General features: G+C 39.3%; 3 protein-coding genes across 5 annotated transcripts in view; all 3 read right to left on the bottom strand.

Annotated features, from left to right (window-relative positions):
- Positions 1–468: 468 nt before the first annotated feature.
- gcshb (glycine cleavage system protein H (aminomethyl carrier), b) lies at positions 469–4,441 on the bottom strand. Its single transcript, XM_034680985.1, has 5 exons — positions 4,231–4,441; positions 3,029–3,108; positions 1,031–1,094; positions 818–949; positions 469–640 (listed from the first exon to the last, which is right to left on the bottom strand). The coding sequence occupies exons 1-5, from the start codon at positions 4,379–4,381 to the stop codon at positions 543–545; spliced, it is 525 nt and encodes a 174-aa protein (XP_034536876.1). The 5' UTR covers positions 4,382–4,441; the 3' UTR covers positions 469–542.
- Positions 4,442–6,391: 1,950 nt separating this feature from the next.
- Positions 6,392–15,631, bottom strand: kars1 (lysyl-tRNA synthetase 1). Of its 2 annotated transcripts, XM_034680198.1 has the most exons (15): positions 15,503–15,598; positions 12,993–13,160; positions 12,543–12,687; positions 12,286–12,451; positions 12,102–12,195; positions 11,378–11,564; positions 10,214–10,339; positions 9,916–10,035; positions 9,594–9,756; positions 8,512–8,685; positions 8,286–8,371; positions 8,126–8,211; positions 7,918–8,044; positions 7,674–7,817; positions 6,392–7,060 (listed from the first exon to the last, which is right to left on the bottom strand). In XM_034680198.1, exons 2-15 carry the CDS (start codon positions 13,130–13,132, stop codon positions 6,986–6,988), a joined length of 1,833 nt encoding a protein of 610 aa, XP_034536089.1. In that variant the 5' UTR covers positions 13,133–13,160; positions 15,503–15,598; the 3' UTR covers positions 6,392–6,985. The 2 variants fall into 2 exon arrangements, with proteins under 2 accessions (XP_034536089.1, XP_034536091.1); XM_034680200.1 differs by lacking the exon at positions 12,993–13,160 and having other exon boundaries at positions 15,503–15,631.
- A 1,404-nt stretch (positions 15,632–17,035) lies between these two features.
- nfat5b (nuclear factor of activated T cells 5b) overlaps positions 17,036–24,837 on the bottom strand; it is a 41,210-nt gene continuing 33,408 nt past the window's right edge. For both annotated transcript variants that reach the window (XM_034680966.1, XM_034680965.1), the window contains 2 exons: positions 22,995–24,819; positions 17,036–21,722 (listed from right to left, as the gene is read on the bottom strand). In XM_034680966.1, coding sequence (XP_034536857.1) covers positions 21,484–21,722; positions 22,995–24,819 — 2,064 coding nt within the window. In that variant the 3' untranslated portion in view covers positions 17,036–21,483. The remainder of the gene's footprint in view (positions 21,723–22,994; positions 24,820–24,837) is intronic.

The following is a 24,837-nucleotide window of genomic DNA, read 5'->3' as shown; positions in this document are numbered from 1 at the left end:
GCAGCATGATCTGTCAGCACATGTAGAGCAACATGACATGACCATGTCTGTAACTGAAAACATCATTCCTTGATTTATGACATTGATTGATATTTACCTTCTTTTTTAAATTGCACTTTATGCCTTTAATCTTTTTGAAGATTTCAGTGTCAAAGTTTTTATGATTTTTTGATAAAGAAAATAATCACAGGGATGTCAACTCAGAATTTATGACCACATTTTATTGATTGAATGTAATATGGCACTTGTAATCTCTGTAAAAACATCACTGTTCATTTAACTTATGAAGCCAAGCACCAGAAATAGACCTGATCATTATGACAGATCATGACATTAGAAGCTCTTTCAGGCTGGCTGGTAGAAAAGAATCCCTAAAAAGAAGATGTTAAAGATGTTCTGAAATTATTTTGATAGCAAAATGACAGCATCAAAATAAATACCACAGATAAGAAAGGGAGTCACACGAGATGTTAGTAACCCTGCCTACAGAGCCTTTATTGATATTACATTAAAAAACAGTACAGTAGAGGGAGTTTATTGATTTACTCTTCAAGTGACTTCAGAAATTTATCGTACGCAGCTTGATCCATGAGACCATCAAGCTCTGCGGGCACCTCAATCTTCATTTTGATTAGCCACCCTGAAAAACAAAAGAACATCAGAATAAACAGATAAACCTTTGCAATTCTCACGAACAACTCCAGACATTGTTGTGTTTTCCAACTTGTTATCTGCCTCAGCAACAAATGTACCAGGCAGAAGTTCCTGGAAAGACAAATGTACTGGAAAAGAACAACAGTGGCTTGGAGGAGCTTACCGTCTGCATAGCAGGCTTTATTCACGAGTCCGGGGTTCTCTGCCAGCTCTGTGTTGATCTCAGTCACCTCTCCTGTCAGTGGTGAGTAAAGCTCACTAGCAGCCTTTACACTTTCCAAGGCCCCGAACTCCTCTGTGACACACACCAGATATTTGTTATCGCACTGCACCACTTATTAACTAACAAAACGTAAACTGTATTCCAGATCCTTACCCATTTGTTCAAGTCTTTGGCCGATTTCAGGGAGTCCACAATACACCACATCACCTAATGCTTCCTACAATGAAAGAGAACACTTCATTAAATTACAATAACTTGTCTTTTGTAGAAATATTAAAATCATTTACAATTCTTCACATCTCTCTCACTCTTCTGAAGCTTCACCACGCTGTCTGTGTCTCTCAACCACCAGCCTATTAGTAACAGCAATTCATGAAACTACTAGGCGTTTTAATTCCTGAATAATATTATTTTTACAAGAGGAAATAATGTATTTGCATGGATAAATACACATTTGGTGCTCAAGGGAATCCTCCAGCACCAAGCAGCAGGGTGATGTTTGTGTCAGTAATTTAAAATGCATCCCAACATGGTTGCAATGATGTAGCTTGAGACAGAAGTCCATCATGCCAACGGTTACATTATTAGATCATAAAAAGCAGCATTACTTTAGGTTTGTTGACAGAATTAGCGCTGATAAACCCCAGTATCTATAAAAATACATTAAAGTAAACTGTTGGCCACTGAAGCAAAGGTCGTCATAAGAAGCCTAAACAAGACTTTTGAAGCACAGATGAGCAACTCAACTTAAAACCACGTTTGAATCAAATAAAATATAAGATCATGTATTTTGGTTGTGACAGAATACAACTTGTACTCTTTAAACCTCTAACTTTGTTACTGTTATACTTTACAAGTTGGATCAAATTAAAAAGGTTAGTCATCTGTAAATGAGACTGAAATTCAATGCCAGCTTCAGATCTTCTGCTGAGTGATTCAAAGTGAGAAAGCAAACTTGGGCCCATGCCTGCTTTCAGAGCATATTGGGAGGTGGACTTATGTGTGGAGGGGCCTTGCATGCAGTATAACAGTGCAGCACAAAGACAATGTGCAAATCTTTGTCTGTACAAGAAACCTGGTGCTTGAAAAATGCACGATGAACATAAGTGCTTTAATCAATCCTTAAAGTTTGTACATATGCCTGATGCTTAAACTTGCTTACTAACTCCCACAATTTAACAGCAAAAATAACTCTTCATTGAACTACAACTCCAGCAGGGGCAACAACTGCAGCAGTCAGATGAAGGCACTACTTTTGAGACCCTGGAATTATTCCAGTGATGGAAGTAAAATCTCATGTTAGCTGCAAAAACAGATGCTTGTTGATGAAAAAAAAACATACAGACTTCATCCTAATACAAATAAACTCACAAAGGGAAATACTGGATCAGCATACAGGCAACAGCATTAGAGGACGCTCTGTGTCTCTGAACACTGTTGAACTGTGTTTCTGCATAAATGCAACAAGACCAACACCCTTGCTAGTTGTCAGCTACCTGCAGATTCAATTATTTAAATCTGATGGAAACTGTGAGGTTCACTAGCATGAAAGTCCAGGACTGCGAGCAGTGTGAGGAAACCAAGCTACACATCAACTTCTGAGGATGAAATCTGATTTATTTGCAGGACTTACTCTTGCATTGCAGACAAAAAGAAATACATAGTGGACTGATATTCAACTAAACATCTTTTCATCATCGTTTTTCATTCACACTGAACTCCTTAGTTTTGTTGCACTTTTAACATGTCATCAACTGAGATTAACTACTCAAACCAAATTTGTGATTCCAGCATCAAATGTGCCAAAGCGGATTAGTTGTCATGCTCAACATGTGAAAACACTGCCTCTTACTTTTTCTCTCAAAGGCAAAAATGTGCCCAAACACAAAACTTTGAAGAACTTTGAAAGCAATTTCTTGCCCTTGAGATTTCCGGCCCACCACAGCAGTTTGGGGGTAATCAATTGCCACAAACAATAGTCATAAAACAGTAAATTAGCCTGCTATAGTACAGTGACTGCAGCGTGGGACAAAGTGCAGCACCGAACTGCTCACATCTGCATGTTACTCTTTCAAGATTGCCACAGTCAAACCTCTGAACTAAGTGTGTCGTAAATCAAAGATTAGTTCAGAAGATAGAGCAAGAACCTACCTGAGCATAACTGCTGATACCAACTATGCCAATCTCTCCCTCCACCTGCACCCACTCGTGCTTATCTGTGAACTTCAGGGCTGCGGGGAGAACAAAGGGATCAGTTAGCACAGGACAGAATCACTGGTGATAATGATATGAGCCTCATAATGGAAAATTAATTCTCAGTGCTATGATACATTTGATAAATTGTATTGAGGGAAGTACAGGAATAAGACATAATCTGGATGCCCAAAGAGCACATTACTGTACAATGGACAAAGTGGATTTATGCAGCATAATGTACTATCAATTCAACATGAATAATCTTTACTTCACTGGTTGCAAAGACACAACCTTAATAAAACTGATGCATCAAAATATAGAGCTTTATGCATGTGTAGTTTTGGATCATGGCTGCTTAAAGGAAAATAATGTACATGGTTGAATCAGATCTGTAATTAAAAATGATTGAGAGCAGTTAGATGTCACGTTTCCTTTAGAATTCCCCGAGGGAGACACAGTGCCTCAACAATTCCCAGTGTTGCTGTTAGACCATGCAGAAAAATACAGGATTGAACCAGATTGTGAACTATGCAAGATGCTGATGCATGAAGAGCAGAGTCTGTCCAGAGAGCTGAATATTCCTGCTGTAAAATGCAAGAGAAACGTTTATGTTCACCTGTAATTTAAATGTTAAAGAGCCTTTAAAATATCTGTTATTTCTGAAAAAGTGTCTGTGGGGAAAATGAATGAAAGTAAGAAAAAATAGGCAAGTTTGGTTGTTTATTGTTGACATTTTAGACATAATATTAGACTATCCTCGGAGTGTGGAGCACATATCCAGCAGCATGAGTGACTTTTCTTTAATATGCAACAACCTGGTGCACGAGACATGAGTAATTTGTTGTCTACGGACATCAATTACATCCGGATTTGGAGCTCGTGCTCTCTCAGTAACATCCTATAAAGAAATAAAACATTGTACGCTTGAATCAACGTACAAAGAGGCTGCAAGTGTCCTGTACTCCGTTTTTGAAACATTTAGCAACTTTAAAGTAAAAAACAAACTTTGAGAGGCTGCATCCTTTCTCTCCGCTGTGGGAAAGTCACACAAACTGCGTGAGACAGACAGGAATGTGTGACCAGCCCGCATGTAGTAGAGTCCAAATAGAGGAGCAACTCTGCACAAGCCTTTATTCGGGTGTTTGATTTGTTGTTACCTGTGGACAGGGCCGAGGTCGTGCTCAGTGTCCGCGGAGAGCCGCTCCTCCACACCAGCCGAGCAGCGGACACCTGCGCTGCCGACGAGAGCTGCGGGAGCCTCGGGGAAAAGTTTGTGGAGAGGCACCGCAACGCTGCTCTCATCGCCATCTTCACTCCGTGTGTGTGGACTGTTTAATCGACCAGTGCACATACACTTGACAGCGGGAGCGCGCACCATCCCCCTGTTGCGGGCTTGCGCGAGGAGGGGTCGAAGGAGAAGGGGCACGAGTTCAACCTTACATTAGTGGCAACTGCGTGTGCCTCCTCTAATAATACTATACTGACTACTACAGTTCATTCTTTAAATTAAGTCCCTAGGGACGTATTCAGATTTATTTAGAGGGCCTTAACTCAAGTATTAAAACCTACATTGCACAAACATCCTCCACTGTCAGGGGCGTCGTAGTGGGGGGAAAAGTGGGACTGACTACCTAGGGCCCCAAGTGGGGAGGGGGCCCTTAATGGGCCTGAAATAAAATGTGTTTTCTGCTATCCTTTTGTTTTGTTTTGTTATGTTATAACTGCAATCTTTTTTCTCTGCTCCTGACTCCTGGAGCAAGTTGCAGCAGCGTCTTGAATTAATTGCACTTTTACCTCTTGGACAATTTAGAATCTTAATTTTGAACCTTTCAGGTTTACCTGTGTATATTTATTCTATCATTTTAACTACGGACCCTTCCTATTTCAGTGCTTTTGTAGTCAATCCCGTACACCTCCTTTTATTGGTATTATTTTATTTGATCTTTTAATTGTTGTTATATCCAAATAAAAAAAGTATCTTATTTGATGACTTTTGTTACTCTTGATTCGTTGTTGTTTGTTTGTTGTTTGTTTTTAAATGTCACTGTAAATGATTTGATAGACATTGTAAATGAGGGTTGCCACTCAATGATCTCTCGAGTATAAATAAAGGTTGATAAGATAACTAAAACGGTCTGAATAAATAAAAAACATTCAGAATTCCTTTCTGTAATTTCTTTCCGGCTCCGTGAGATGCGCGTCTCATGCCTAAAGTGAAGAATTGTCATATTTTCATAGCATCAAGTGTGGCTGAATCTGATTGAAAGTAAACTGTAGGTTTTTAGAGTTTTATTTTACTTCATGAGGTTAGAATACACCAAATAATGCCTCCTTGTTGTTAATTAACAAATCACTTGGCTTCAAATAATTTAAAGTTTAATTTAAAGAGTTGGACAGTCTGAAGGTCAATATTGTGCAGTTACATTCAGATAAATTGTAAAATATATATACATATATATATATTGATATATATATATATATTGATATGTAGCTTAGATTTGAGTCAGTTTACCAGGATAGTTTTAAGCATACATTTTTGTTTAATGCAAATAATCCAGAATTATAGCAGCAGTGTTATATTTTGTAGGGTTGGCTGTGGTGATGGGGACCACTGAGATATCTTTTCTGGGGGCCCAGGATTCCTGGTGACGCCCTTGGTGGTTATACAACGTTTAATGGTATCAAAGTAAATATGAAACGCTCTTTACTGAGATTATTTTATATTACAAGCATTATTGTGATGCATTATCATGTTTGGATCATCTTAATCTACAACAGTGCATGTTGTGAGTTGAGAGATGACCATATTTATTTCAACATGCGGCTGTCTGATGATTGTAGGGCAGTATATTGAGACGTCCATGTAAAATATAATGTAAAGTAGCAAAGCATTAAAAATTTCAATGAAAACCTTTTCCAAAAATGTCAGATCATTTTGTTCCTAAACTGGCCTATCGGAACTATTCAATACAGGAAGACAAGTTACATTGAATATCAGATCTATGGTTTTTGTATTTTATTTCTGTACCAGTTTACATTATTATTCAAAGATGGCCAAGCCAGATTGGTATTAACATAGTCCAGGACAAACTTTCCTAACACTTTAATTTGTCCAAATTGTCTCAAAATATCATGATGAGAAAAGTTACACACAAGTTCAGGAGTAAAGAAAGAGTTACTTTCTATGGAGGCCTTGAAGTCCCTTAACTTAATATTTAAAATTTTATGTGGAATAAAACTAGTTCCGTTATATCTTTAGAAACTCTTGTTATATTTTGTTCCAAAATCAGACCACAAACATCAAAAGGATTTGAATGATGAAGATTCATGTTTACTTTATTTAGACATTTTCATGTTTAAACTTCTTGGCAGAGAAATACTCTTACTTTGTGGAGACCCTCTTAAAAATGTCAGACAAAAAGGTACAGGCAGACCTGGTATAAAACAGACATGATTTCAAGAATACTTCAAATGTGAGAGGCCCTTGAGCTCTGTCAGTATGGTGTATCTACTCTGTATTTGGTAGCCAGCATCAAGCACCTCTTGAAGTATCTTAAAAGCATTTCATCCAGGTCTGCAAACAACAGATAAATCACACACGACTTCCTGATCGAATGTCACCCACTGAATGTTTGGATGACTACAAGTTTTAAATGTCTCCTTACAAACAAGCAAATATGTCAGCAAAAGTGTAAGAAATACAAAAGAAAAGAAAATATTTGTTTTTGTTTACCAGTCAACGAAGACCAGATGATTTCCCTTAACAACAGAAAAAAAAAATCAAACAGACAGACCGACAATGATCACACTCAAACCCCGCAGACTACACTGATGACCACGGTGAGATAAAGGCTCATACTCCTACAGACTCCTGCACAGGTTTGATAGCAGGAGAGGTCAGAGGTCATTTCATCAGACAGAAGTGCCATCTGTAGGCGCTGTGGTTTTATTGTCATCAGGCTTCATGGCAGGGAACAGCAGCACCTCCTGTGAAAGTGAGAGAGAGAGAAATCTATGAGCTGAGGGCGAAGAGTGAAAGAAATCAGCTTTGTCGATTGTGTTATCTTTTTAGACATTTGTCCTTTGAATCTCTTTAATCATGTGCTCCTCTGTTCATTAAACAGCTGGGAGATTAAAAGTGGACAATGAACGGAGTTAAGGTATCGTGGTTTCAACTACTACGTGATCTGCAACATGCTGCCAGTGTTTAATCTAATTAATTACCGTGAATTAATGTTAGAATAAATTAACCTTTATAGCACTAACGTGGGTGATTTCAGTCTTCTTTCAGAGGTGGCTTTGTAAAGCATATCATTGCTTTCAGTTTGATTTTATATAAGGAATTTTCCCATTTATTTTGTATATTTATAGATTTTTATTGTGGTTCTGGGGGCCCCACTTCTGTCCTTGTTTTGTTTTATTTACCTGTTTTACTTTTACTTTTTTTCTATGTAGAGCGACTTTGAGTATTCAGAAAAGCGCTAAATAAATCCTGAGTCATAATTTATTATTATTATTTCTTAAAGCGCACCCGGTGTCTACCTGGAGTTTACCACATTACTTTGAGCACACACTTTGTTTCTTTTTCCTCAAGCTTTACCTTGATGTTGTTCGAGTCGGTGAGGAACATGGTGAGACGATCGATGCCCATCCCCCAGCCGGCGGTCGGTGGGAGTCCATACTCCAGTGCAGTGCAGAAGGTCTCATCAATGAACATGGCTTCATCGTCACCCTCAGCTTTGGCCTGAGAAACGATGAAAGGCAACTTGCTTTCATATGCCCATACACACACACTCACACTTCTACAGTTAGAAGTCTGAAACTGAAGATGATGTTTTACTCACATTGGCTTGCTGCTCGAAAAGCTCCCTCTGTCTGATGGGATCGTTCAACTCGGTGTAGGCATTGCAGATTTCCTTCTTCATCACAAAGAGCTCAAAGCGCTCCGTTAGGCCTTTCTCCGATCTGTGCCTGAGAGTGTCACAGGAGAGTCAGTAAAAACCTGAGCACCAGTTTTTTAAATGACAAACACGAGACTGAAACACTCCTCACCATTTTGCCAAAGGACTCATGATTTGAGGGTGATCACAGATGAATGTGGGGTTGATGCAGGTGACCTCAAGGTAATCTCCAACCAACTGGTAACAGAAAAGACGTCAGTAAAGACCTCAAAGTAAAATTAAATAAGAAATATTGACGGAGCGGATGTTACCTTGTCAAGGAGACGGGCAGTTGTTCTGGGTGGAGGACATTCAACTCCTTTCTTTGCACACAGTTCGTCAAAGAACTTGCGTGTCTCTGTGGATAAAGAGATGAGAGGAATGTGATGAGAAATCAGAAGTGACTAAAGTAGTTCTAAACTGTTAGAATATAAAAACATGTTTACTAAAATGACAAATAAATCCAAACTTAAAGACTACTTTTAAATCGAGTCTTACCACTGGAGTCATAGCTGTCAGAGGGAGGGAATTTGACTCCCATAATCTTCTCCAGGTCGTGCGTCATGCTCACTCTTTTGAATGGTGGAGTGAAGTCGATCTCGTAGGCTTGCCCCTCCGGACCATCAGGGTGATAGGTCACCTTGTATCCTCCAGTGATTTGCTTCACCATTCCTGAAATAAGAGAAAGAAAAAGGCAGAGGAGAGAGAACTAATGAGTATGGAGGATTTCCCTATTGGTCTCACACAGACGTTAACAGTTGTGCTGCTGTTGAACCATCTGACATTCAGCTTTATGCAAAAGATAACCTCTGCTATGAACTCCACTGTGACTTTCCTTGCATTGGCTGAGACTACACTTTCTCTCCTCTCAGGTGGTTTATGGATACTTTTGTGGATGAAGTTTTAAGCTAACCTGTTACTACTGCTCACTATAGTAAACACCGCCCCCTGCTGACCATCATATATGTTTGGGAGTGGATATCAAGGGAAACCCAGAACATCTCCTTCAAAATATTAACAATGGGTACTTCCCAAAGTGCTCAATGGTATTTCCTCGGCCCTTCGTCAAACTGGAAGTTGTGACCAACCCACCATGCTAGGGTGCAATCCAAAACTCTCTCTTCTGCTTGGAGGAGAGAGGATCGAGGAAGGAGGAGGGAGATCAGAGGAGCGATAAGCAAGAATACAAAAGAGCAGCCTGCATGTTTGTCCTGTAGCTGACAGACACGCCCCTGTATCGAATATCACTCACTGATTGGACACTGCCATTTCTAAACAGTTGGTATGTGATAGAATAATAATCGTGCACATGTGCAGAAACAACCATCACAAACGGATGTCACTTAATGTGGCGCTTCAGTGGAAAAGATCCCTCATGTCTCTTGCTCCTTCTCTCCCTCTCCTCATTTACTTGGATCTCTCCGTGCATCTCTGGTAGGAGAGACTAAAATGTAAGCTAAAGATGTAAGTAGAGGATGCATGGATACAACTTAAGGGAACTGTTGATACCCTGTGTATACAGATGAGGTGTCTCAGCTGAGGGGAAACCATTGCCTTGCCTGAGTTGTGTTTTCACTAACCTGAGAGGAGTTTCTCTGTGATTTCCATCAGGTCGTGGTAATCTGCATACGCCATGTAGAATTCACAGGTGGTGAACTCTGGATTATGAGTAAGATCGATGCCTTCATTCCTGAACTGACGACCGATCTCATACACTCGGTCCATTCCTCCAACCACAAGCATCTGGAGGAAAGATGTGATATAAAGAGGATATACTTAGACAACTGAAAAATGTTACAACATTATTGATCAGAACTTGAAGTTAAAGAACAAATACACATACATTTGGCCCTTGAAGTGACTGATTACTGAGAACAACAGCTTGTGAAAGAGATGGATTACCTTGTGATAAAGTTCAGGTGCGATCCTCATGTACAGGTTCATATCCAGCTCATTGTGGTAAGTCACAAAAGGACGAGCCACAGCACCCCCAGGGATTATGTTCATCATTGGAGTCTCAATCTAATTAAAAATAAATGAGGAATGTATAAAAAAAAACACTTTAATTACAACTATTTTATTAAAACTGAAACATTAATTTGTTTGAATAAACTTTTCTCCACTCAAGCAAAAATAACCAAAGAACTGCTTTTATATTGATCGGTTGTGTGACCTGATAAACTCAAACAACAGTTCTTACCTCCAAAAATCCCAGCTGGTCCAGGAAGTTGCGCAGGTATGTGATGATTTTGGAGCGAGTGATAAACTTCTGCCTGACGTAGTCATTGAGAATCAGATCCAGGTAGCGCTGGCGGAATCGAGTTTCCTTTCAGAAAAAAAAGAAGAAGCAGAGATTTAGTTATACTGTTACAATGCTAAACATCACCTCTATCATCAGAACTGGCTACTATGATCAAAAATACATTAGTATAAGTTAGCATAACCGTAGCACTGAAGAGACACTGCAACTGGAGCTGTTTAAAATAAAAAAATAAAAAACACTCATTCAATGATAAACCATTCTGTAAAAGTTTTGAACTCATGTCAGTATAAGTTAATAGATGTATTTCTCTTGATAACCAGAGAACGTTTATGGGTCCTCTCTCCACACAAATCTTTCAGGCATCACTAAACCAGAAAAACTGGAATCTCCTCCTCAGGCACACACTGCAGATACACTACTTAAAGATAAGAGGATTCCTCGAATGATGTTCAAGCTTAAACTTGAACATTAGCGATGGTGAGGATGTAGTTTCATTTAAAAAGTAACGCCTTCACATACCCTCTCTATCACAGTCAAGGCACTGACAGTATGACATCTATCCAAGCTATTAAGGATTAAAAAAGTAGGACTATATATTGTGAAACAAAAAGTGTAGAGTACCAAAGTGAGAACTTTTTACAATTATTGCTAAATATTACATCCACGTTTTTATTACAAGCTCAGCAGCAGAATGCCAGTATCTTTCACTGCTAAGCTTATAAAATCCTTTGTCACTTCAATATCAAGTGATGAATTCAATAGTTACTGCTTATATTTTATGTTCTAGTTATATAAGTAGAGACAGAGAAAGAGTAGATTAAATTTAATTTAATTGGCCACATAAAACAAACATCATCTGAACTGAATGAGATGATGAAAAGACTGAATGCTGTTGAAATGCTTCTAAAAGGTTTCAAGTGTTTCCTGTGAGGTTTTGTTGGTTGTTACTGTTTTGTTTTTTAACTCTGTAAAGCCCTTTGAATTGCTCTGTGTAAGGATGTTGCTTTATAAATAAACTTGCCTTCTTAAATCAGTGAAGTGAAAGAAAAGGTGAGGAGCATCCTAACGTAAATCAGAGGACCTCAATGTAGGGGTTAATACCTTGTCCTTGAGGCCAAAGTGGAGGTGTGGCAGCATGTGCAAACACGGGGACAGAAGAGTCATCTCACTGGGAATGATGCTCAGCTCTCCCTTCTTGGTCTTCCCTGGGTTACCACGGACGCCTATGATATCCCCACGCCGCAGTTTGTTGTTAATGGCCACAAAAGCCTCCTCAGACTTATAGCTCCTGATCAAACAAGAGAAATCACACACATGAGCTGAAAGCATTTATTATGAAACGTAAAACCCTTTTGAAAACAACATGCAGAAGCCTAAATGCACTTCCTCAAAAACATAACTACAGGTTGAAACAACACAGACCACAAGCCTTCTAATCGAGCTGTAGTTTCCTGTCCTCTGGCTACACTGAATCCACAGATGTACCTTTCACCTCCTTCTAGGTTTAGTTTCATTTTCTTCTTTGCGATAACTTCAGTATGACCAACTGCTGCTCAACATTTATCAGTAAAAAGAGGGACTTGCATAGAAATCCCACTGCCAAGTAGCATTACGCTCTAGAGTGACGCAGACAATCTAGCACACAAGTATGTAGTATTCATGACTGCGTGGGCTACTACAGCATAGATAAAACATTGAGGCATCGGGGAGCATAAACCAAGTTTCAGACTAATCTGAACCACTTTGTAAAATTGTGTTTGCAATCAAAATGCCTCTAAACATCCCTTCAATATCTTTAAGATTTTGTGTGGTGGTAATTTTGTACCTTGAGTTCGCCATAACTTGCAACTTGACGCCTTCACCTCGCAGGTCGTAGAACAGCAGCTTGGCACCAGACACCCTCTTGGCATGAACACGGCCTGCCAATCACATATGAAGTTTAAGAGAGGATCTTCGCAGAATTATGCTGTACATGAAAAACTGCAGTCAAAAATTATTGTTCTAGTTACCCGAGACATTGAGAACAACATCAGTGAGTTGGTCTCCTGGCTGTAGATTATTGTATTTCTCAATGAACTCTGTGAGTGACAGATCTACAAGATACTTGTGAGGGTACGGGTCCTCCGCTGTGCCCTTCAGCTCCTGGATGGCCTGGGAGCGGATCTTGAAGTATTGCTGTTTTAGAGGGGAAAAGATTGTGTTTTCACTAAGAGCAACAGATGTGTGTTAAAGTACTGGGGTTATAATTATCAGACAAAAATCTCACATTTGGGTCAAGAGTCTCCTCGTCCAACATGCAGGCATTCTCTGCTCCCCCGTCGTTGGATTCTTTCCTTTGTTCAATCTGCTCTTTGATCTTGGCATCTTTTTCTGCCGCCTTCTTATCAGCCTTCATACGCCTCTTCTGCTCACTATCAAGATTTAAAAACGAAATTGAAAATGAGTCATGGGTTAAAGAAGTTTCTGTTAGTGATGTACTCACATTTGTTATTGAATGATGACACACGACGTAATGGTTGCACACATACGAGTTCATACAAAACTATCCAGTGAACTCTGATCCACTTTATCACATCAAATAAAAAAAGCCACGACATTCTCTTTAAGTGACAGAAAAGAAAAAACAATCATGCAGAAAAAAAGAAAAGGGGGACCACATTTGTTTGGATGACAAAAGGTTGGGTGTTTTTCTCACGGGAATGGAAAAGCCACCAACCTTTTGTCACCTCTCCAGCGGTTCCCGTAAATTTGAGCTGGGACTGCAGCTGTACATGGGGGGGCACATTTTAACCACTGTCCCCTCACCCCAAAGGCTCGGCACAGCTGCTGCCTGGTAGCCCTGACCAGACACAGCATGCTGAGCTACCACAGTCAGCAGACAGACCTGGGAGAAAATAGACATATATATATATACAAGGGAAGTGCATAGTGTGTATGCAGCAGAGGCTGTCATTAGTGACTATAATGTAGGTATTGTTAATACAAGTCTGAAGCAAGAGCCTGGCTTGAGGACACATCCTTCTAGGGAGGTAAATAAGGGTGTTGACATGACGTGCATATTTTTGTGTCCGAATCCATTATTTTCTTTTGAAGTAATTTGTTATTTTTAAAGACATACATCAATTGATTCTATAAAACCTGCTTATTTTGAATACAATTTCAATACATTCAAATATTGAGATTTATTTTATCAGGTGGCGCAACCGTCCAAGCAAGTGAACTGACTTAAAACACTATACACAATGTATTTTAATAATAATAATAATACATTCAAATTAAAACACTATGGTATGATTTTACATATAAGAGCTTTGAAATAAACATAATTTCATAAATATCAATAGTTTAAAGGCACCTAAGGTTATTTCAAAACTTTTGTCCAGCAATTTGCATGTTCTCAAATGTCAGGGCGGCACCACCGTACTCATGGACCTTTTATTTTGAAAGTAAGTAGTTATAATGGACTTCAACATATGAAATCATTCAGGAGGACCCTACTAATTGTCATGGCTGAGTTAAAAGGTTTGTAGATGTCTCTTAAATAATAATAGAAAAGCTTCTATAAACTTATAGGTGGATGTTAACACTTTCCATGGCAGGTGGTACAACCAACCTAAAACTGTAAAAAAATATATATTTTATACCTGGCCAATAGAATGCAAAAATCTTTCAGGCATCACTAAACCAGAAAAACTGGAATCTCCTCCTCAGGCACACACTGCAGATACACTACTTAAAGATAAGAGGATTCCTTCTTGAACATTAGCGATGGTGAGGATGTAGTTTCATTTAAAAAGTAACGCCTTCACATACCATCTCTATCACAGTCAAGGCACTGACAGTATGACACCTATCCAAGCTATTAAGGATTAAAAAAGTAGGACTATATATTGTGAAACAAAAAGTGTAGAGTACCAAAGTGAGAACTTTTTACAATTATTGCTTAATATTACATCCACGTTTTTATTACAAGCTCAGCAGCAGAATGCCAGTATCTTTCACTGCTAAGCTTATAAAATCCTTTGTCACTTCAATATCAAGTGATGAATTCAATAGTTACCGCTTATATTTTATGTTCTAGTTATACAAGTAGAGACAGAGAAAGAGTAGATTAAATTTAATTGGCCACATAAAACAAACATCATCTGAACTGAATGAGATGATGAAAAGACTGAATGCTGTTGAAATGCTTCTAAAAAGGTTTCAAGTGTTTCCTGTGAGGTTTTGTTGGTTGTTACTGTTTTGTTTTTTATACATAATAATATATTGTAAATTAAAAATATACTCACCAAATACACATGTACTAAAACTTTCAGTTAGAATAAATGATAGGTAAGTACATATATTTTGACAGATATATCTGGTTAAGCCACCTGACATTTTTTGGGTGTTCAAGTTAAGAAAAGGGTAAAAATTAGATATATTTAAAAGCTGTTTAACTTACAAGCCTTGTTTGAACACATTATTCCAGACACAAAAATATGCATTGCAACCATTCTGGAAATACTTTTTTTTTTTAGGCTTATTTGTCAATGACCCATAACATGGATAACAAATCATCACAATGACAAACTTGTAGAGTATAAGACATTAAGGTAGGCGAATGTGTTACATCAAACATAACGCAGCTAGCGGGTGATGTTAAAGAAAGTCAAGATGTACAATTTAGTCACTATAACGTAGAATTATTTAACACACTTTTAAACGCATCACTACGGCTAACATATAACACAACAAAAGAAATAGTACCAACAAATACAGGCATTTCTATCAGACATTACAACTCTGACTCAAGACACCAAACGATTGCACGAGCCAGTGCTGGAGACATCATGACTTTGAATGTTAGGATGCTGGGTATTGTAGTTTTACCGGTAAGTCACATTAACTATTCAATTCAATTCAATTTGCTTTATTGGCATGAACAAAGACATGTTGTTGCCAAAGCATATACGATTTATAAACATACATTACATATATATATTCATTACACATTATCTATCTAGAAGGCATTCTGATTATAGTCCGAACTGCAACTCCCAGGCACGCAGACGCAGTAACCGACTCCATATGGAGCTTTCACTTTGCTAACATTTCCTGACCGGATACAACAATAAAGGAATTCAGCTGAGTCAAACGGTCATAACAGTAAATTCTTAAAGTTAAATAACACCTCGTTCTATTGAGGATTACTCATTATGTCAAAGAAGAGAAGAATTAGCTCACTTTTTGCTGAGTTTATCTCCGTCCACCTCTGTCACGTCTGCCATGTTGTTGCCGCTGTGCTCAAAATGACCAAAATATGCGCATGTGCAGTGTAAGAGCAGAAGGGAGCGCGAGAGCAAGGCGAGAGCTCGCTGGTGATTTCAAAGACTGTGGGAAATCTGTGGGTTATATACGGGGAGGATCTTTATACAGTCTATGGGGAGGATACGTTTATTGCTCCTTGTTGGTCGCCCACAACAGTTTTTGATTACACCCAGAGGTAATAGATAGATATACTTTATTTCAGACTCATAGGTCCATATCAGCACAAGAGTAATATAAAAGACTAAAAATAATTAAAATACATGTCCAGCAAGAAATAAAGAGGTCATATGACTACAGTTTACACATTCATTTTGATTAGAGCATAAAAAGGCATTTGTTCTAATGTTTCCAAAAGCAAGAACAATACCATGTGTCACTTAATGTGGGCTGAGTGAGCTCCCTTAAAATTTCATTTTCTGAATCAGCTAAGCGACACATAAATTTATACATCAAATTTCTCAGTACAGCATGAATTGTAGGGACATTGTTTGATACAAACATAAAACGTGCACTGGTCCATCTTGGTAGTTTAAGGAAAATTCGATATGCATCATTATATGCTACCTGAAGCTTTTTCATTCTAGCTCTACTGTAACTGCACCACAGATGGGCAGTATAAAGAGGAATACAGTAAGCTCTGAAAAGCTCTGTTTTAACATTATCTGTGCACATTGGAAACTTACGTGCCAGCATATTGGCCTGTGCATAAAGTTTACGCACTGTCGCTGCAGATCATCATTCTCACATGAATCATTGCACATGATAATGTGCCCCAGATATTTGACTTTGTCCACTACACTAAGCACTTGATCAGAGTTACAGAAAGAAAGAAAGTATTCACATTCATTACTCAAGTAGAAGTAAAAACTAGGGTTTAAAAAGACTTCTGTAGAAGTTGAAGAATCAACTCAAGCTTTTTACTCAAGTAAAAGTGTAAAAGTACTGGTTTCCAAACTACTTAAAGTATAAAAGTAAAAGTAATGCAAGGAGGAAAATGCCATTAAGGACAAACGCTTAGGCTGCACCACAGGGGCCTATAGTGCACTACCCCACCTCCCAAAAAAAGAACATTTTTCCAAAGGCCATAATGACTATAATGTTATATTAATATGTTAATGTTAATACCTCTCATTCAACCACCATTAAATTCATTCTATCCGGATGGCACGATTTATTGGGATAAATGCTCAGCCCCAGCTCTGCTCACAGCAGAACTTTGTTTTGATTGGTCAGCATGGGGGCCATCCGGCCCCCAAAAGTGTGATATTTCACATTGCAAGGTTGTATTTCATCCAGTATACAGGAAATTATAGTTACTTCTAAAATTCTTATATTTAAGATAAAACTACATGTGTATTTGGAAATTCAGTTTTCCATTTTAATACGCATTTTTACGTTTTCTTGAGCAGTAGATCCAAAACATGAAAAAGAGCGCAGAGACTTTACAAATTAAGTATATATTTTTATTACAGATAGCAGCAAGTTTACAGAAATATAATTGCTAGAGAATAAAAACATCCCAATAAAAGGCAAATATAGAGAAACAATTTCCCTCCCTAAGGGTAATAATTTGACAGCTGTTTAAATGGTTAAAAAAAAAGATGAAATTTTAATTTGAATGTTTCCAGGAGCAATAATAGTCTGTTTACCAGAAGAGTGGTTCACTTATGTTAACAGAATGAAGACCAGAAAGATTTTTAGGAAGAATGGAGAAAGCAAAATCATCTTCAGCAGGCTACTGATGTGTTTAAAGAATTTGTAATTCACATTGTTCCCATATTGGAGGACTAAAAAAATGCCTCAGAGGCACTGAAAGGGGTCAGATATATAAGGAACCACTGTACCAGTCTAAAGTAAACCTGGATACGACAAAAGGAAAATAAAAGGACTAACAAATCATTGGTGGCCTTTGCCTCACCACAGAGAAATCCATATTTGAGATGTTTTAGATTGAGATTAAAAAACCAGTTTCAGGCAGCACTCCAAGCATCAGAAATATTTCAACAAGCATCAACATAAATAATAGAAAGAACATCTACTTTGGTTTTCTACTTTAGAGATGCTATTTAGAAAAATATATGTTCAAAAACTAACACATCTACATTTACAGTATATTAGCTGCATAGCAGTTTCAGAAAATTTGCCTGCATCCACGTTGTACAACATAAATGCAATGGATACTTCAGAACAAACAAGTTAGACGTATGATAGAAATTGCACACAACACATTACCAACCAAAACCATGTTAAACTGGTCACTGTAGTGGAGCATGTAAAGTACACTTAAAGTTTTATGGCTTAAAACTTTCTAATTCATGAGGACTACTTCTCATTGTGGGGCATTTTACAGGCAACATTAAAGCATCAATCTGTTGTACTACCACAGTAATACTACAGTACTACATCTCCTTAAGGCACAATACAATATCTGCTGGTGTATAAAGTGACATTTTAGGGAAAAATTCAATGTTTGAACACTTTTGAAGTTTGAATTTGTTGATACGTAGGTAACTGTTCACGTTCACATTTTTCTGTTGCAAAGAACAGAATGTTTTGAGAATTTGAGAACTTTTTATCAGCTTCCATAAAAGTGCAAGTGACTGTATTATGAGTCACACTTTTATGTTTTTCATTTAGTTACATAGTAAATACACACATGAGGAAACTGTAACTCTGAAAAAGAAATTACCTCCCCAGTATGACTGCTTAAGAACATTCAGTATCTCAGCGACACATTTACAGCCATGCTGTACAATCACATTCAGTACTATATTCATAGAGAAATGCTGCAATTTGTAAGTTGCGTTTAGGAAAGGTTTTGATTATGACAGTAAAAACGTCCTAGTGTCAGCCGTTTGTGAAAAGGACAGGGTCAAATTATACGCTTTGATGTTGATACGTGATATTGACATTAAGGTGTGTTTTATTACACCTGAACCTTTCAGAATCACCTGACTAACTGTTCACAGGAGTGTTTTTATAGTAACACGTTAGTCAAAGCTTACAAGGCAGTAACTAACATGTACAGGCACCACCACCACCAGCTGCCACTCAGCATGTCATGCCATCATTGAATACAGTTGGAAAATATTGGAATGAAACTGTGATCACATTAAAACAGTTTTGAAAAGAACCGACACCCAAATAAATAAAATATTCCTCTCTGAAAGAGTCATGGCAACTTTTTTGAAAAAAAAAAGAAAAAAAAAAAGAATCATCTGTAATCTTAATTAAACAAATTAAATCATAAATAGTGGACATCTTAGTTCTTCTATTTCACAAGTTGAAGAAAGCTTATCACAGATAGCTCTTTTCTCCAAAGCCAGGTTTCCTTCAGGAGTAGGGTCCCTTTAAAAACCACTCGCACTGCTCAAACTGACACACTGTAGTTCAGCATAGTTCGACAAATCACATTAGTCAAGTTTACACAATCTCCAAAAAAAACAACAGCTGTTTCTGGTTTGATTTCAAAGTGTATAAAATGTAACAGTGTTGATGTGTTTCTAACAAACTGTACAAAGAAAACAAGACGACCACTGAGGCATAAAACTGAGCAAATCCTGTCATCATCAGAGACCAGCCCCTTGTTCAAGCACACATTTACAGTGAAACTAAACATGACACAAATATTCTTTTAACAATACAACAGACGTACAAACAGAGAGACAATTTGTGACATCATGCTAATAAGGAAATATGTATTTCAGGAGTCAAGAAATGGGCTATGTTTTTAACTCCAAATTCAGGAAAAAGGGAACTAAAGCCATAAAACTGGCCTGTCATCAGGAGTTAAGCAAAGCAAGATTCATGTCTAACTTTGGTCCTGAGGCCACTGGCCAACCGCAGACAAAGACTTTCGACTTTAATCTATAAAACTTGTAAAGTTAACTTAAGAAAGACATGTAAAAAGAGCTCTGTTACTGCATGTTAATACCTTAGACTGGATGAGATAAAGCCAACAAACCCTTGCCTCTCATCAACATTCACTGAACCCATCACATTAATAAAACTGGTTAAAAAAGGCTCGTTTCTAGCTTGTTTCAGAATACTATTCCAGTTCATGCGTGCCTGACGCAGAATGATGACATCACAATGACGCTAAAACACAGAGTGATCTAACCTCTATGACGAAAACAATAATATACTACGTTACAATCCCTCTACTGTAGATGCATGTACATAAATAAGAATTACATGTTATCACATTATTTGAATGTCTTGATCCACGTGTGTGTCTCAGCCTCTTTTCAGGAATAAATAATGGGTATTTTTTTTGTTTTGGGAATGGATAGTTCCAACACAGCTGACAATAAAACACATTTCATACAACAAAAAGATATTTTGGAGAAACAGCAGACAGAGACAGGAGATCATTTTGGAGAGTCTGCTTGACTGCATGAATATTGCTACGCTAACACAGAACGGTAATGACAATCATGTCTGATACGTGTGCATGTAAGAAATGTATTTTCTTCACTGTAAACAACACGAGGAAAACTCCACCGCTTGTGGGACTGTGCTGAAACCTCAATGAGTGAAGTGCTCACCTGAAACAGCCTCGTAGAGAGCTGAATATCTATGTGAATAAAGCCAACATTTCAGTTTCTACCACTAGGCTTTTGTTAAACCATCATGTCTTTGTAATGTATAAAAAGGAGAAACTGATCTACAGACGCAAACTGACACAGTTTGGATTAAAGAATAGAGACTAAACATTAGCCTAAACGTTTGCTTACCTTAAACTCAAAGTGCTATCAGTACACCGTGGTGGAGGTGTGTGTGTAGTCATATTGAAAGATTTGTATCACAGCTGAAGGCGACCATCTTCACCGCACAACGGCTGCTAAACTACAAATATTCTTCTTCAGGTAATACTGTGCTGAACAGACTGAGACAAAAACAAACCTCATTTAGCAAATCGTGGAGAGCACAAAATCCCACATTACTCAAGGTAGCAGTTTCTGTCAACGTCATTTCTTAAAGGAGAGTCACTTTGTTGGCTTTTCAAAACAGTTAAAGTGTTTTTACAACATCAGGTGCACGCTAGCTGCTAAAACATCGACAAAATAAGCACCTACATGTATGATAATCACTTGTTTGTGGCAGCACATCCTGCATTTCTTCACACTCTTCTTATTCTTTCACCTGCTTCGTTCCACCTCTCTAACCTTCTTTTAATACTCTCTGCACTGTTGGGCCGCATGAGCAGCTTCTCAACAGTCGCGACCTTCAACCAAACGTACCACATCCTGCCCAATCGTTCCTGCAAAACCTCACACTAAACCCTCAACGCAACAACAAATACACAATAAGAATTAAAGGGAACACTATTCATGGAAACCACTAAACACTTTGGAGAACACTTGAGGAAACACCACAAGAACCGAAAGATGCTGCTGATAACATAACTGACGATCGATCTAGAAATATACACAAAAATGCACAAGTTAAAAGGGGTATAAAGGCCCCAGTTTTACCGTATGTCTCTCACATAGCATGTTAGAACAGTGGTGAGTCAGTCAGTCATCAAGTCAAAAAGAGACATTCACTTTTCTTGGCTGGCCCACACCGCCAAGCAATCCATCACCAGATTCCCAGTTTAAAGTCTCGATATGAATTGTCAACTTTGTGCTTGTTAATGACATGAAGGCTGTAATTCAGTCTGGAGTATCATCATTAGGGGGCAGAAAAATATCTGTATACGATCTGATATCTGATCTCATTTAGCCACACAATGTACAAAATGTACATGTCTCAAATTTCCCGATGCAGGCAAAATTCTTGAATCTTAAACTTCTCGTACGTAACACAATATCTGATTATTACGTCTACTTTTAACAATTACACTGGATTATAATGAACAACTACAAGACTAATCTGTGAACCTGCCATGACGGTTAGTACGAGCGAGTTAAGTTGCTGCCGGGCTCCTGCAGGCTGACCAGCAGGTCGTCGATCTTCTCCATGTTCTGGGATGCAGTCATGCTGTTCTGCACAGGCCCGGACTGAGACAGGGACTGGCTGAGCAGAGACTGGATGTGAGCTTCACTCTCTCTTTGGTTCTGACCCGATTGGCTGATAGCTATGATCTGATCCGACAGCGTGTTTCCAGGAGTGTTCATCAGCTGGCCACACTCTGAAGGGAGAGAGAGAAGAAGTTAGAAACACATTTCTGGGCGCACAATCAGTACTGATGTTTTTTGTTATCGACATTTATCTCATGTACATGTGTCTCACTTTAAGGTTCAATGAGTCTTAATGCTTTTCATATGTACCAACACCTAACCTTCATCTGTAGATAAGTTGGTACATGCGTGTCAAGTGCACTGAGGTTGGTGACCTTGATCAGAGTAACACGTAATCTGACACTCGATACATGGCTAACATCTGCAAAACAATAATAGTCCATACATGTCTTTTTATTTGTCTTACAGTTTTTTGCTTATTGTAACCCTCCTATTATCCTTGGGGTCAATTGGACCCCATTCAATGTTTAACGTCTCTAAATGAATGACTAACATCATTTTTTTGGCTTCATATTTCATGACTTTCCTAATTTAATGGGGACAACTGGGAAAACATCAAATGAAAATGTTGATATGTTCTAATTTCCTGTAAAAGAAATTACACATTGGTGTTCCTTGGGGTCAATTTGACCCCAGGCTGTTTTAGCTGTATATAACATAAGAAATATCAACATTTTACAAACATTTGTTTTGGTTGTTTTGGATGATATTGAGGTGACTATAACCAAGGACACTTCTGCATGTGACTGCAGGAGCTGGGATGGAACTGCCTTCCTTTAGATTGAGATATAATATTTCCAGCCACCATGTCTCTAAAGACATTCAATGATGTGTCATACGTTTTAATAACATAGAAACAAGGCAGCGCCGAAGAGAGCATGACAAACTTGCAGCAGTTTGATGTTCTGTTTTACAAATAAAGTCCTTCTGAATGCTTTAAATTGTTTTTATGCTTGAAATATATTTTATTTAAAGGGCTATTTAGGTAGTCATCAAAGAAACATAAAGTACCTGACACATAAACCTGGATAACAATCAGTTTCAGGAGGTTTAAATTGCTGGGGTCAAATTGACCCCAAAGATAAAAGATGTTAGTAAATTTGAGGGCAACAGGAGGGTTAATATAAACATTTTTCTTGATCATAAGTTCTGGCTTGTTAATTAAGATATTAAGTTACCAAAGTAGTTTGATCGACTGCTACACAAAGAGGCTGTGAAATGGTGATCAAACTTTGAGTAATTCAAATTTTATTGGACAAAATAGAGGAAATTATTCAAAGAAAGAACTTCAAATCATTCAATCTCTTGGGATTTAAATGGTATCTCAACTGGCTACCTGTGTTATACGTAAAGGGCATACACCTGTGTATTTAAGCCCTTACCGTTCTGAATCCCAAACAGGAAGAGTCCTGGTTGCGGAGGCTGGCTGGGCTGATTTATGTTTCCACTGACAGCTGTCTGAAACAGAGTACCTGGCTGTTGCACAGGAGAGGAGGTGGTTGTCTGGAGGTTTGCCACACCGTTCTGGGAGCCAAACATGGCTGACTGTGCAAGCTCCTGAGCAGCCATTCCCCCCTGCAGGGGGGGCATGTTTGACTGAGGAATGAAGAGGCCCACAGTCTGCTCCTGCTGGCTGTTTGAGTTGGTGCCCAGCTGCATTGGCTGTTGCTCCTGAAACATGACTTGCTGTCGTGGATCAGCAGGGTTCCCTAAGGCCATGGGCTCAGAGCGATCCTGTCGGTTGACTGCCACCATGCTGGCTTGTGAAAAGAGCAGAGAGGGGTTCTGGGTCTCCTGGGAAACTAGACTGCTGCTGGTTAGTGGCGGCATCTGGCCCTGGCTGCTGAACATGAGGCTCGAGGCCTGATCTGGAGAAGACAGGCGGTTGTTGCAGTAGAGCAGACCAGCTTGCTGTTGCTGCTGCTGGCTTGGACTGAGAGTGTTTGCAGCTGGATGTTGGGAGATGTTCTGAAACAGGGGGGGCTGCTGGGCTGGCTGTGTGTGGGGCTGTGGCTGGGTGGGCTGCTGCTGCTCCATGGGGCCTCTCTGCTGGATGGGGGAAAGTTGGGTCTGAGCCTGAAATACTGACTGTGGTTCAGGGGCAGGGGTTTGTAGGGTGCTAAGGAAGGCCAGCTGCTGCTGCTGTTGTTGTTGTTGCTGTTGTTGAGCACTGCTGCTCTGAGGAAGGAACAACCCTGGGGTTGAGGGCTGCTGGTCTGGAGACTGCAGGACTGTCATGGTGTTTTGGAATAGAGCGGCCTGGACCTGCTCTGGAGAGGCTTTCTGAAACAACCCCCCCTGTGGATCTTGTGTTTCAGCCAGAGAAGAGGGATTGTGGAACATGGGTGGTGATGGGTGTGAAGCTGTCTGCTGGAGGAAGTTTGTCTGAATTGAGAGTAGGTCACTTGCCTGCTGGAAAAGAACAGCTTGTTGCTGTTGTTGCTGTTGCTGCTGCTGGGCCTGTTGGAAAAGTGTCCCCTGGTTTGGCACAACTCCTTGTGATGAGCCCTGTTGCTCTGTGTTCATGCCGCACTGCATCTGAATCTGTGACTGAAACAGCTGCTGCTGCAGATTCTCCAAAACCTGCTGCTGTTGTTGCTGCTGAAGCTGCTGTTGCTGAATGTGTTGCTGCTGCTGAAGCTGCTGTTGCTGAATCTGTTGCTGTTGCTGCTGCTGAAGCTGCTGTTGCTGAATTTGCTGCTGCTGTTGCTGCTGTTGAAGCTGCTGCTGTTGCTGAATTTGTTGCTGCTGAATTTGCTGCTTTTGGATCTGTTGTTGGTGCTGGATGTGCTGCTGCTGCTGCTGTTTGTCATCAGGCTGGAGTGGTAAGTTACAGTACCCCTTTGCCTCATCTGTCGGGAACAACGACATCTGCTGCTGCTGCTGCTGAGGAGCTGGTTCTCCACACAGCCTCCCCACAGCTCCAGAGCCACTGCCGGGCCTCTCCTGGCCTATGCCTTCTCTCTCTAGGATGAACTGCTGTGAGCTCTGTGGGAGCAGGGAGTCAGCAGGCACTGAAAATGAGCTGGGGGCTGCAATGTCCTGTTTCTGGATAGTGCTTAAGGGCTCTGTGTTGGTAAAAACAGGAGGCTGGCCTTTGTCAGGGTCACCTGCAGGCTGAGATAGGCTGTTGGAGAATGGTCTGCTTTTATTTAGATGGCCTGCAGTCATGCTTGGGTTCTGCTGGGCTGTACACAAATCCTCAGTCTGTTGAGAAGGAGAAAG

Source organism: Notolabrus celidotus, chromosome 3, assembly GCF_009762535.1.
Source record: "Notolabrus celidotus isolate fNotCel1 chromosome 3, fNotCel1.pri, whole genome shotgun sequence".
Lineage (NCBI taxonomy): Eukaryota > Metazoa > Chordata > Actinopteri > Labriformes > Labridae > Notolabrus > Notolabrus celidotus.
Note: the sequence above shows the minus strand (reverse complement) of the source record. Positions and strands in the feature narration are given on the sequence as shown.